Below are 14,609 nucleotides of genomic sequence, written 5' to 3'. Positions count from 1 at the left end.
GTTTTAGAAAGCTTGTGCCGAGTCGGTGATCCACGATTGCGATACCGGTTTGAAAACGATACCGGTACAGCGATAGCGATGTATCGAGATTCTCGACCTGTTCCGATTACCAACCCTGATCACGCTTTAAAACAAAATCATTTTTAATGCAAGTTGAAGTCAGAAGTAAAATATTCATTATCATCATGGAGAAAAAAAGCCCAGTGTGGGAATACTTTGAAAAATTACCATATGTCAATGATGTGTACGTCATGAATGTATACGTAATGGGCCATTGGACCATTGCGAATTTTTGGAACCTGTGGAAAGAAATTATTTATTATTTTTATTTTAAATAATACCGATATACCGGAATGATTCTACCGATATATTGATATCAAAAAAATCGATACCGATGGAGCCTATCGATGGTTGTTGGATTTGTAATGAACTGTCATATCGGTTTTGTAAAGTGTAATGTTGTCTGTTGCAATGTGGGCATGAATACGCCGCAAAGAGGTGTGGAGGAGAGGGGTGGGATGGGAGAGAGAGAGAGACAGAGACAGAGACAGAGACAGAGACAGACAGAGAGAGAGAGAAAGACAGAGAGAGAAAGACAGAGAGAGAGAGAGATAGAGAGAGAGAGACAGAGAGACAGAGACAGAGAGACAGAGAGAGAGAGACAGAGACAGAGACAGAGACAGAGACAGAGAGACAGAGACAGAGAGAGAGAGAGAGAGAGAGAGAGAGAGAGAGAGAGAGACAGAGAGAGACAGAGACAGAGAGAGACAGATAGAGAGACAGAGACAGAGACAGAGACAGAGAGAGACAGAGAGAAAGACAGAGAGAGAAAGAGACAGATACAGAGAGAGAAAGACAGAGAGAGACAGAGACAGAGAGAGAGAGAGAGAGAGAGAGAGAGAGAGAGAGAGAGAGAGAGAGAGAGAGAGAGAGAGAGAGAGAGAGAGACAGAGAGAGAGAGAGAGAGAGAGAGAGAGAGAGAGAGAGAGAGAGAGAGAGAGAGAGAGAGAGAGAGAGAGAGAGAGAGAGAGAGAGAGAGAGAGAGAGAGAGAGAGAGAGAGAGAGAGAGAGAGAGAGAGAGAGAGAGAGAGAGAGAGAGAGAGAGAGAGAGAGAGAGAGAGAGAGAGAGAGAGAGAGAGAGAGAGAGAGAGAGAGAGAGAGAGAGAGAGAGAGAGAGAGAGAGAGAGAGAGAGAGAGAGAGAGAGAGAGAGAGAGAGACAGAGAGAGAGAGAGAGACAGAGACAGAGAGAGACAGAGAGACACAGACAGAGAGAGACAGAGACAGAGACAGAGAGAGAGAGACAGAGAGAGAGAGACAGAGAGAGAGACAGAGAGAGAGAGACAGAGAGAGACAGAGAGAGAGAGACAGAGAGAGAGAGACAGAGAGAGAGAGAGAGAGAGACAGAGAGAGAGAGAGACAGAGAGAGAGAGAGAGAGAGAGAGAGAGAGAGACAGAGAGAGACAGAGAAAGAGAGAGAGAGAGAGAGAGAGAGAGAGAGAGAGAGAGAGAGAGAGAGAGAGAGAGAGAGAGAGAGAGAGAGAGAGAGAGAGAGAGAGAGAGAGAGAGAGAGAGAGAGAGAGAGAGAGAGAGGGAGAGAGGGAGAGAGAGAGAGAGAGAGAGAGAGAGAGAGAGAGAGAGAGAGAGAGAGAGAGAGAGACAGAGAGAGAGAGAGAGAGAGAGAGAGAGAGAGAGAGAGAGAGAGAGAGAGAGAGAGAGAGAGAGAGAGAGAGAGAGAGAGAGAGAGAGAGAGAGAGAGAGAGAGAGAGAGAGAGAGAGAGAGAGAGAGAGAGAGAGAGAGAGAGAGAGAGAGAGAGAGAGAGAGAGAGAGAGAGAGAGAGAGAGAGAGAGAGAGAGAGAGAGAGAGAGAGAGAGAGAGAGAGAGAGAGAGACAGAGAGAGAGAGAGAGAGAGAGAGAGAGAGAGAGAGAGAGAGAGAGAGAGAGAGAGAGAGAGACAGAGAGAGAGAGAGAGAGAGAGAGAGAGAGAGAGAGAGAGAGAGAGAGAGAGAGAGAGAGAGAGAGAGAGAGAGAGAGAGAGAGAGAGAGAGAGAGAGAGAGAGAGAGAGAGAGAGAGAGAGAGAGAGAGAGAGAGAGAGAGAGAGAGAGACAGAGAGAGAGAGAGAGAGAGAGAGAGAGAGAGAGAGAGAGAGAGAGAGAGAGAGAGAGAGAGAGAGAGAGAGAGAGAGAGAGAGAGAGAGAGAGATAATTTATTCTCCACGGGAAGCAGAAACACCTCCATGGATCGCTTCGTGTCGAGGTCGCCATTTCGTTTCCATCAACTTGTGAGTAACATTTCCACAAGTCATTACAAACACAAACGAACTTCGGTCACGTCCTCTTGTTCGTGGGTAAAATGGCGGATTCCTCACTCCGTGAACTCCGTGAATTACTTCACGAAACGGAACGAACTCGCCGTGTTTGGTTTAAACGGATCGGATTAAAACGGGACATTTTATGGACAAACAAACCGGGGATTTCCCCCCTCACTTGATATCTCCATTTACATTCACTAATCCCCGTCATGGCGGACACTCCACGAACCAGCCGTACCCTGTTCATGGACGGGGTTCCTTGTCCCTCGGTCGACCTTGTGGGGTGAACGTCTCGGTTTGAACCCAATCTTGTTTATCTCCTCGTTCACCTCTTCCCACCATTCCTGATTATCTTGTCCAGGACCCTCCACACGGCTCATCTTGACCACTTTGAACGATTCCATCTGTTGATCACCAAACTCGATGTTTCTCCTTCAGATCCCGAATCACAATGACCCCGCGTCACCAACTGCTCTTGTCCTGGTTCCGTTGTCATGGTGACAATGAGAATCAACATTTCTTTAACAATCCTCGTACCGTAAACAAGCTTCTCCAAATAAGTTACTTTAATCAAATGCACATTATTATTATTATTATTATTATTATTATTATTATTACTGAGGTTATACTTCCCATTGTAATGTAACTTCAAAACTACATTTTCACTTCATTAACTTTGCTGTGAATCACAAACATTTATTCATCTTTGTCTGATTAAAATTCCTCCCGTGATGAAAAGGGATTAAAACAGGACAAAGAAAACGAACCTGTTTAACGGAAAGAACCAAAAATAATTTCATAAATCTCCTGTTGTTCCACAAATTGTCCACACGGTTTTAATGGTGATCTTGTCGCCTCAGTGACGTCACTCTAAACGCCAGAGCTCACGGAACATCTTTTCCCGCGCAATCTTCAGCAAATGTCCATGGAAAATCTTTCAAATAAACTCTTTCCTTGTGTTTCTGTCAGATATTGTAACAGATTAATGGTGATAATGTTTTCATGGTTACCCTTGTAATCTCACGAACTGTTGGTGTTCACTCGTTTCACGGAGGCTTCGAACCTTCACTGAGACATCCGGTCCGGAAGGGGCGGAGCTTGTGAGACACGTCAAGGGTCAGCTTCTTCTTCCGCTTCTTATTATTCTGCTTCTTGAAATTGGCCGTTTGGCTTCCGGTCGCTATTTTGTTGGGGTGCGGCTGTGCCGCTGATGCTGTGCCCCAACACCAGGACACGAGCACTTATTTCGCCAACCTCAGAAGGATTACAGGCTGAATCAACCCCATCTGGTGTTAATTTAGCAGCTCACAGGGCTCAAACCCAGGAGCCGAAGATCCCAAGCCAGCTGAGCGAACCACAAAGCCAACACCAGGCTGGAATGGCCGGCAACGAAGAGGCTTGCTCTGATTATTACCTGTTTGGGAGGAGTGTGGCTTTGTTTGCAATAAACCTTGGTGATGAACCCGAAGGAGTGATACTGAGTTCTGGAGACATGACGGTTTCCAAGCACGATGGACATTCGTTTTGTTCATGAACATTAAATAACAGGCATGACAGGAACCACACAGTACTATGGGGTCGTTCCAAACACCGCCCGGACACTATTTTTTCCCCCATTCAGAACTGGTGTTGAGCTCAATTCCGCTGTTTCAATTTGAAGTCTGTAGAAATTAAATGAAGTAACGAACACCGCCTGGGGAAGTCCGGATATTAAATAAAATAAAGTTACCACCCAGAGACGGACAGAAATTAAATAAATTAAATAAAATAAAGTTACCACCCAGAGACAGCCAGAAATTAAATAAACATACAAACAACGCCTGGGGAAGTCCGGATATTAAATAAAATAAAGTTACCACCCAGAGACGGACAGAAATTAAATAAATTAAATGAAGTTACAAACACCGCCTGGAGAAGTCTGGAAATCAAATTCAATAAAATTACTCCCCGGAGACTCCGGAAATTGAATAAACTAGTGCGGTCCCGTCAGTGCGTTAACGACGACTGGATTGGGGCATTTTTCACCCCCCCACCTCTCTTGATCCTCCTCTCTCCCCCTCTCTCGTGCCAGTACCCTCTCTCGTGGGTGAGGTGTGCCAGTATGTGCAGCTTCATTCCTTCGCTCTCGAAAACAATGACTGGATTGGGGTATTTTTTCAATTACATCGGACCAACCGTATCATAAATGGCAATAACTTGGGAAACACCTGGGAAACATACTCAGGTCCCCAGCGTCAATTGTGACGTCATATCAAACGAAGAAGAAGAATTGTGACGCCCCCTCTCTCTCGCTCCCCCGAGTCTCGCACCTCCTCTCTCCCCCTCCTCTCTCTCGCCCCTCTCTCTCGGCCCCACTCTCACCCCCCTCTCTCATCCCCACTCTCACCACCCCTCTCTCGCCCCCTCCTCTCTCCCACTCTCTTGAATTGTGACGCCCCGTCTCTCTCACCCCCCTCTCTCCCCGCCCTCTCTTGCCCGCCTCTCCCCTCCCCCTCTCTCACCCTCCTCTATCCCCCCTCCTCTTTCGTTCCTCTCTCTCGCCCCCATTCTCAAACCTTAATATCAAACCTTGAAAAGCCACATCCACGGGTCCCCAACAATATTCCTGGAAAGTTTCAATCAGATCGGACCGTCAATCGTGCAAAAATAAATAAATAAATAAATAAGCATTAATTGTGACGTCTTTCATGATGTCATAGCACCGTGTCTTGTCATTGGTCGACAGATAAATGGCCGTAACTTGGGAACCGCTCGTTTGATTGATATCAAACCTCGAAAAGGCACATCCGCGGGGCCCCGGCAATATTCCTGACAAATTTCAATCCGATCTGACCGGGGGTTCTCAAGAAACTGCGGCCGCAGACAGACAGACAGACAGACAGACAGACACACACACACACACACACACACACACACACACACACACACACACACACACACACACACACACACACATTGCTGGAATTATAGATAGATTAAATGAAGTTACGAGCACCGCCAGGAGAAGTCTGGAAATTAAATAAATTAATTAAAGTTACCACCCGGAAACTCTGGAAATTAAATAAATTGAATAAAGTTGCGAGCACCGCCAGGAGAAGTCTGGAAATTAAATAGATTAATTAAAGTTACCACCCGGAGACGTCCAGAGGAATCTGGATATTAAATAAAGTACCGGTACATTCAAAGTACACTTCCCCCATGCCAAATAAATAAATAAATAAATAAATAACAAATCCTCCAGTGCACGGCACGGTCAGGGCAATTTCAGCGCCCGGAGATGCCACCCTGCAGCACATGGAGACGGAATTGGGAGAGTGCGGTGTACAATAATTAATTAATTAACTGCATAATTTAAATAAATAAATAATCGCAAAATAAATAATTTCTTCTTTGCGAATGGCAAACCCAAACCACCATTGTTTCGTCATATCTATAACTTTTTGAAAATTAAGTAATTAATCGAAAAATTAAATAACTAATTGATTAATCAATAAATCAAAAATACCCTTTATTAGAGAACATTGTACTTTACGGTACTTCTACATATCGACGGCCCCCTGTGCCAGTGCGCATGCGCAGCCTGAGCCGGAGCCAGGGATGTTGTGGGTGTTTCAACCTGTTCAATACTTGTTTGATTATTGTCGTTCCACGCTAATAAAGTGGTCGAACAAATTGAACTCTGTTCTTATTTATAATCAAACAACTTGATGCAGTCGAGTAAGGATCGTCGGTGCTGAGGAGGACACGACTGGGTGAAAACGGACCACGAGAACGTCGACAGTGAGTTTGGATTTCTCGGGTCCTGTACCCAATCTTTGCCCCCAGGACACTGTACACACGTGTGCATCACCGAAAATAGAACGTTTACTCCAGAATAACTGTTCCTATGGCGCCGGTGGAAGCAGAGTGCCCGATCGAGGGTTGTGACTATATGGCTACACACGCAGAGGCGGCAGTGGTGGCGGCCATGCTGAGTATACACGCCACTGTGCACGTCGCCGCCCCCAGGGCGGCGAGCTCGAATGCCAAGATGGAGAAACTCAAGCGTCCCTCCATAGCACTGGCCGGAACGGGCGAGGCCTGGTCGTACTTCATAACCCGCTGGGGCAAATACAAAACAGGTACTAAGCTTGTCGGACCCGACATAGTCGCACAGCTACTGGAGTGCTGTGAGGAGGAGCTGAGAAAGGACCTCACTCGCGCGGCGGGTAGGAGCCTCGTGGGCAGCGATGAAGAAGACGTCCTCGCCGCCATGAAGGCGCTCGCCGTCCGGACGGAGAACACGATGGAAGCTCGAGTGGCCCTGTCTAATATGCGGCAGGGACACGAGGAGCCTGTCCGGTCGTTCCACGCCCGCATCAAGGGGCAGGCGGACACGTGCAAGTATGAAATGAAGTGCACCAAGGCGGGGTGCGATCAGGTCAACGACTTCACGGAAGAGATATTGCGCAACGTGGTTGCCCGTGGCATCGCGGACCAAGCAATACAACTTGACCTACTCGGTGAGAAGAACCAGGACATGCCATTAAAGGACATGATAGAGTATATCGAGGCCAAAGAGTCTGGAAAACGCTCGGCATCGCGCCGGCTTGACACTCAGAGCACGGACGCGATCAGTAGTTCGTATCGGCGGGGAAAGCGACAGGACGCCCGCGCCAGAGTAGGAGCCAGGCCGGAAAAACGGAAGGCCAAGCCCGAAGGAGTATGCATCTACTGCGGCGAGGTGGGCCACGGCAAAACTCCTCAATGGCGCGCCAGACACGCCGAGTGCCCCGGATACGGTAAAAAGTGCCGGAAGTGTGGCCGCCAGAATCACCTCGACAAGGCGTGCCTGGGCGGCCGATCGGCAAGACGCCCATCTAAGGAGACCGACAGGATGTACGACGAGCAGACGGCAGCCTTTGTCGAGCTATGCACGGTCACCATGGCCAGCACAGAGGACGAAATGCGCGCGCTTCCCCTCGCTCACCACCTGTACGATGATATGTGCGATAAGTGTATGAAACGCATATCCGACCCGCAGCCATATGCCAACCTCACTCTCACCAACAAGCGCGAGGATTACAAAGCGCTGGGTTTTAACCTCCTGAAACACATCCGCGCAGTAACCCTACCCGCTATGGCAGACACGGGGTGCCAGAGCTGCCTGATCGGCATTAAAGTCGTCCAACAAATAGGCCTGAGTACCGAGGACCTCATACCTGTATCCATGACCATGAAGGCCGCAAACAACAGAGGAATTCGTATCCTCGGAGCCGTGGTAGTCAGATTCGCCGGTAACAGTGACGACGCTCGGAGATTGGAGACGCGCCAAATCGCGTACGTGACGGACTCTTCAGACCGCATATTCCTCTCCCGCGCGGCCTGCATGGACCTGGGAATGATCTCGGACAGATTCCCGACACTCGGAGAGGTGGAATCTGACGACCTCGGAATTGTGCGACTGCCCGCGGACGCGCGGGAGCCGCCGACCAAACCGACCGCACTCCCCATGCCAGCGACCGAGGCCAACAGAGAGGCACTACAGTCACATTTACTCAGGATGTATGCTCAGAGCACATTCAACACGTGCCCACACCAGCCACTACCGAGAATGACCGGCCCGCCACTACGTCTTATGCTCAGTGAGAACGCGACACCGGTTGCCCATCACACTCCCATCTCCGTGGCCATGCATTGGCAAGATGAAGTAAAAGCAGGCCTCGACCAGGACGTTCGGCTCGGCGTGTTGGAGGAAGTACCCGTCGGCATGCCGGTGACATGGTGTCACCGCATGGTAATTTGCGCAAAAAAGAATGGCAAGCCGCGACGCACCGTCGACTTTCAGGCCTTGAACAAGCATGCGTTCCGCGAGACCCACCACACCCAATCCCCGTTCCACCAGGCGAGACGCGTACCTAACGGGAAGTGCAAGACAGTATTCGACGCATGGAACGGTTACCATAGCGTCCGCCTACACGAGGACGACCGCCACAAGACGACCTTCATCACTCCATGGGGGCGCTACCGGTACCTATCTGCCCCACAAGGGTATATGGCATCGGGGGACGGTTATTCAAGACGATACGATGAGATCGTCCCAGACATTGGTAACAAGACCAAGTGCGTAGATGACACGCTACTATGGTCAGACACGATTGAGGGGAGCTACTTCCAGGTGGTCCAATGGCTGGATATATGCGGCCGGAATGGAATCATCCTCAACCCGGAGAAGTTTGTCTTCAGCGCACCCACGGTGGACTTCGCGGGCTTCACCATCACCATGACCGACGTGCGACCGTGCAGCCGCTACCTGGAAGCAATCCACGATTTCCCACAACCGCGTAACATCACCGACGTCAGATCGTGGTTCGGGCTTGTCAACCAGGTGGCATACGCCTTTAGTATGGCCGAACGAATGCAGCCATTCCGGAAGCTCCTGAAAAGTGGAGAACGCTTCCAGTGGTCCATGGAGTTAGAGGACATATTCCGCGAGTCGAAAGACGTGATCGTACAAGAAATCGAACACGGTGTCCGCATATTTGACAAAACTAAGCCAACATGCATCGCCACGGACTGGTCGAAGGAGGGAATCGGATTCTGGTTGCTTCAAAAGCACTGCCGATGCGTGCCAGTTAGACCATTCTGCTGCACTGATGGATGGAAAATAACCCTGGTCGGCAGCAGATTTACACACGCGGCAGAATCCAGATACGCGCCCATAGAGGGCGAGGCTCTCGCAGTCGCGGACGCCTTGGACAAGGCGCGCTACTTCGTACTCGGCTGCGAGAACCTGATCGTTGCGGTAGACCACAAACCACTGCTGAAACTCCTTTCGGACAGAGCACTTGACGACATACCCAACCCCCGCCTCAGGAACCTCAAGGAGAAGACCCTGCGTTATCGCTTCCGCATCATACATATCCCGGGCATGAAGAACAAGGCGGCAGATGCCATGTCGCGCAGGCCGGTTGGCACCACGCGACCTCCACTCATGAACCTTCCAGATGACAATGCCACCATAGCGACCCACCTCCAACCAAGCACGCACACCGACGTCCTGTCCCTCTTACGCCAAACTGAGCCGGAGTATGACGACGACGTCGAGGAGGACAACCTGGCATGGTGTGCCGCGGGCCTCGAATCATTGCGATCAGTAACATGGGATCGCGTCAGGGAAGCCACCAGCAGCGATGGCGATATGCACATATTGGAGGGAATGACAATGAACGGCATCCCCGACTCAAAAATCCAGATGCCAGAGACAATTCGCGACTATCACCAGTACCGCGAGAACATTACATCGACAGATGGAGTGATCCTATACAAGGACCGAGTAGTCATACCACCCTCACTCCGCGGCGATGTGCTGAGCGCCCTACACGCTGCCCACCAGGGCGTATCAATGATGACCACCCGCGCAGAATCCTCTGTATTCTGGCCAGGCATGTCGGCTGACATCAGCGCCACTCGGAAAACTGCGAACACTGCCACCGGATGGCACCATCACAGCCTGGAGCGCCACCAACTCCACCTATTCCGGTCGTTTACCCCTTTCAGGCAGTGTGCTCAGACTTCTTTGTACACAGGGGTGCACACTACCTTGTGACGGTGGACAGATACTCGAACTGGCCGATCATCTCAAAGTCGACGGGTGGCGCCGCCGGACTCATAAACCACTTACATCGCGCCTTCGTGACGTACGGGACACCAGAAGAGCTCGCGTCGGATGGGGGACCGGAGTTCACCTCCACCGAGACCAGGTCATTCCTGCACAGATGGGGCGTACACCACCGCTTGTCATCGGTGGCCTTCCCTCACAGCAACTGTCGCGTGGAGATTGGAGTTAAGACAATGAAACGACTTATCACGGACAACACCAGCCCGCAGGGAGAACTTGACACTGACGCTGTGCAGAGAGCGATACTACAATATCGTAACACGCCTGACCCTGACACGAAGATCTCCCCGGCAATGTGTGTCTTCGGCCGCCCGATACGCGATTTCATCCCAATTATCCCCGGAAAGTACAGACCGCACGACACTTGGCATGAGACCCTGAAAGCGAGGGAGGAGGCCCTCCGCAAACGTCATATCCGCACAGCCGACACCTTGGCAGAACACACCAAACGTCTTCCGCCACTTGCTGTAGGGGACCTAGTCCGCGTACAGAACCAGACAGGATTCCACCCCAAAAAATGGGACAAGACAGGCAGTATCGTGGAGGTACGCCAACACGACCAATACGTGATCAAGATCGACGGCTCGGGCAGAGTCACACTTCGGAACAGGAAATTCCTGCGCAAGTTTAGCCCAGTTCGCAATGACCAGCTGCCACCCCGGTCTATCTATGATGATCTAGCAACCCGCATCACTGTACCTGCACCCGTTGTAACACCGCAACTGCCTGACCTCGACAGCGAACCCGTGACATCTGCGACGCCAACGGGGCCCACGCCGGCACTGACGTCAGTATGCACACCCCGGCGCAAGATGACACCCGTTTCAGACACGCCAGCAGCACCAGGATGAGGCACACCGAGGCGCGCGATCCTTCAGACGCCACCATCGGCCCCTGAAACCCCGAGAGCCCCATCCCCACTGGGGCCCGATGTGACACCACCAGCACCAGCAATAGGTCAACGCCGATCCACCAGAGCGACCAGCGTGCCTGCCTGGCACAAGGACTACTCCATGGAATAGTCACACGATGGGCGATATAAACTTTTGTTCATTCATTAAACTTAATATTTTCTCAGCCTTTATCTATTAACATAATAAAGACTCGGAGGGAGATAGAGAACATTGTACTTTACGGTACTTCTACATATCGACGGTCCCCTGTGCCAGTGCGCATGCACAGCCTGAGCCGGAGCCAGGGATGTTGTGGGTGTTTCAACCTGTTCAATACTTGTTTGATTATTGTCGTTCCACGCTAATAAAGTGGTCGAACAAATTGAACTCTGTTCTTATTTATTTATAACCAAAGCACTTGTTCACTGTCATATCAAAATATCAGCGTCCGAGCTCAAAAGGTGCCTGAGATATTTATTGCCCAGAAGTTAAATAAATAAATAAGTAATTCATAAATCGATAATAATTAAGTTATAAATCAATCAATTGATGAATCAAAAAATAAGAATAATGATTTTTGCCAAAGCACGTCTTCACTTTTGTCCCCAAATTTGAACTTCCTAACTCAAAGGATGGCTGAGATATCATCCGGACAAACAAGAAAACAAACAAAAATAAAGAAACAAAGGGAGTAAAGACTGAGTACTCCCTTCCTTCGGCGCCCCATGATGATGTCATGCATCCTCTGGATGTGGAATTGGGAAGGAGCGGTGGACAATTCAATAAAGTTTTCAACTTCTCCAGGTGGTGTTGGTATCTTTATTTAATTTATTTAATTTCTGGATTTGTCCAGGCAGTGTCGTAACTTTATTTAATTCATTTAATTTTTGGATTTGTAAAGGCAGTGTTCGTTAATTTCCGCAGAATTTAATTTAAACAGAAGAATTGAGCTTAACAACAGTACCGATGCTAAAGATACCAAAAAGTCAGTGATGTCTCCTGGTGGTGGTTGGTACGACTGGCACGATGCGCCAACATATTTGTCAAAATGTAGAATGTAAAAACGTTTCTTGTGCTCTCAGGACAGGACGTCATGAATACCGATTCATTTAGATCTTTATCCCTCGGCCGACGAAGTCATCGGAGCCAGGATGTTTTCGGGTTTTCCGTCTGGCTTTTCAGCCATCCATGATAGGATTTCATGACCCTGATAACTTAAGAACGGCTGAACGGATCGAAGTCAAACTTGGAACAAGTTTGTATAATGATATAAAGATAAACTGATTAGATTATGGGGTCAATAGGTTAAAGGCCAGCGGTGCAATTAGCCAAACATTCTGTTACTGCTCTAACTTGTGTACTATGGATGGGATTTTGACCAAACTTGGTGTAAGTGGAAATTGTTTCGGTTTTGGAAATAAACCCCCAAGTACAGCAGAGACACGGAGGTTCCCAGAATGAGTTATGTCATTAATTAGATTCGTTGGTTCGATTACCCTTCCTGTGTCTTAGAGGTTTGAGGGATATATGCGTTGTGTAGGTTAAGCTCGGACCTCCTCTTCTTGACAAGTTCTCCAGATACTGCTCTGTCACAGAATCAATTGTTGAGTTTAACTGAGAAAAACCTTGAAATGTATTCTGAAAGAGCACATGGAAAAACACACAAGTAAACTTTCTGAAAAACACGAGCATGAATTTTTTTTAACAGCATCAGCAAATTGGGCTATTTCATTTCAATTGTAAAAAATTGATCAATTTTCCACTATTTTTTTTCTAAATTTGGTAGAATATTTCCCAATGAGGCTAAAAATGTTTTGGTCTGTATATGCCACATCAGTCTCTTGAAAGTTGGGGTTTGTTCTAACTGTTCACTTTCGCTGGGGTCAAGCTCAGCTGTCAGAAAGACTTCAAAGCCAAGGCTACGGTGTGTAATATATTTGGATCCATTATTGATTCATTCTATTTCTGACTCTTGAGTGACTCGAGGGTTAAAAATTATTATATCAAGTCACAGACGAATCAAACTTTACATTATTTTATGCATCGAACAAGAAAATAAAAATCTACAAACCAATCTGTCTGGTGGAGCCGATCAGTGTGAACTACCAGGCCATCAGTCCTGCCACTTGTACACGAAATAGGCCGTTTTCTGGCACTTGCAAGTGGCTCAAATTTATATGGCTCAGGGCCAGAAACTCCATAGTATAAATTCCCATCATCCTCCGACTCTTCCTCAGCAATATCGGAATGAAAACACTCAATTTCATCACCGCTGAAATCACTCTCTGATTCGCATCTCACCATTGTTCACATGCTGTTTCCGAATGTTCACGAAGTTTTCGGAGAACGTGACGTCATAGCATCTTCGGTAAATTCCGGTCTGTTTTTCGATCACTGATAAAAGTTTTGACTGAAAAGTTAATTTTAGCATATTTTGAGTTTCAAATGTAAGAAAATAAAGGCCCAACGATTATTAATGTGATGACAACTTTCGAATCACGCAAAGTCATCAGCGACCCAAAAGCTGCTCTTCAAACGAACACAATCTTGAAATCTTTGGAAAATATATTTTTAAGAGGATGAGATCCTTGACCGAGGAGCACAAAAAAACATTTTGGGAGAATAACAAGTCAGATAATCCTTTTTTTTAATCAGACTATTTTCACCGCCATTATGTATATGAGAAACCCCCACCCCACCCCCCCTTCCCCGTCTATTTGCATGACCTCATGGGTGCACAACTCGATTGGTGATGCGTACATATGATTTTCATCACACATTATTCTGGTGTTCAAGATGCTGATTTGCCAAGCTTTTAACTGTTTCAATCGCCAGGGTAAACAAATTACATGTATTCCACAACTGCAGGAAGATGGTGGATGTGGGGGTTATCCAATATTATATACGAGCAGAGCCTACCCCTCACTTCGCTGATGGACCAATTCGTCACACATTGTGCCAAACATTTTGGGCAACGAGAAGGAAAGGAAGACAAATTTACCCTGCATGGAATGCTTTAACCCCTACTCCCCACCTCCTCTGCCCGTCATGTCCCATCTCACCCCTTCTTTTTTCCCCGTTCGCCCTGATGTCTTTTCTTGCAAGAAATGTCTCACACATGATGACAAGCCTTGATAAGCCTTTCCTCTTTTTTCTGGGAGGGGGTGGGGAAGGAGAAGGGAAGGGGAACAAATTTACCTGTGCGAAGAGTGCTTTAACCTCAGCGTTGTCCCGGTAAAAAAAGGAAATTGTAACACCCTCTGCCACGACCATCAGGAAGTGCTATGTGGTACAAATTTACATTGATAATCAAGCCCCCTCCCTGACCCCCGAGTGAGACCTAATCCCCACACAAAGTTGCATTTGTAACTTTTAAGATTTGGTGTGCATAAGAAACAGAGAGAGAGGAGAGAGGAGAGAGAGAGAAGAGAGAGGAGAGAGAAGAGAGAGAGAGAGAGACAAAGAGACAAGAGACAGAGATCCAAGTCCAAGTGTCCAGGTCCAAGTGGTCTGAAGCTCTGAATGGTCAAGGATCTAATGTCTGAAGGATGTAAGGGGTCTGAATTATGTGAAGGTCTGAGGGGTCCAAAGGGACTTCAGTGAAGTAAAGGTCAAAATGTTCTCGGGGTCAAAATTGTATAAAAGGTCTCAAGGGTGAAAGGGATTTAAAGCTCTCTGAAGTGTAAAAAACTGGTCTTAAAGCTAAAGATTGTCTTAATTATCATAAAGGTAAAAGGGGTCTTTT

At 48.1% G+C, this 14,609-nt stretch overlaps 2 protein-coding genes across 4 annotated transcripts in view; one reads left to right on the top strand and one right to left on the bottom strand.

Annotated features, from left to right (window-relative positions):
* Nucleotides 1-3,376, bottom strand: part of LOC147015221 (uncharacterized) — a 45,802-nt gene extending 42,426 nt beyond the window's left edge. For both annotated transcript variants that reach the window (XM_085849778.1, XM_085849779.1), the window contains exons 1-2: nt 3,079-3,376; nt 2,550-2,791 (exon numbers count right to left, since the gene is read on the bottom strand). In XM_085849778.1, the coding sequence (XP_085705904.1) occupies nt 2,550-2,715 (166 nt within the window). In that variant the 5' untranslated portion in view covers nt 2,716-2,791; nt 3,079-3,376. The remainder of the gene's footprint in view (nt 1-2,549; nt 2,792-3,078) is intronic.
* Nucleotides 1-14,609, top strand: part of LOC147015219 (uncharacterized) — a 189,349-nt gene that overhangs the window by 130,639 nt on the left and 44,101 nt on the right. The gene's annotated exons all lie outside the window — the stretch shown is intronic.

The sequence above is a fragment of the Eptatretus burgeri genome, chromosome 12 (assembly GCF_056783735.1).
Source record: "Eptatretus burgeri isolate ZD-2024b chromosome 12, Ebu_testis_v1, whole genome shotgun sequence".
Classification (NCBI taxonomy): domain Eukaryota; kingdom Metazoa; phylum Chordata; class Myxini; order Myxiniformes; family Myxinidae; genus Eptatretus; species Eptatretus burgeri.
Note: the sequence above shows the minus strand (reverse complement) of the source record. Positions and strands in the feature narration are given on the sequence as shown.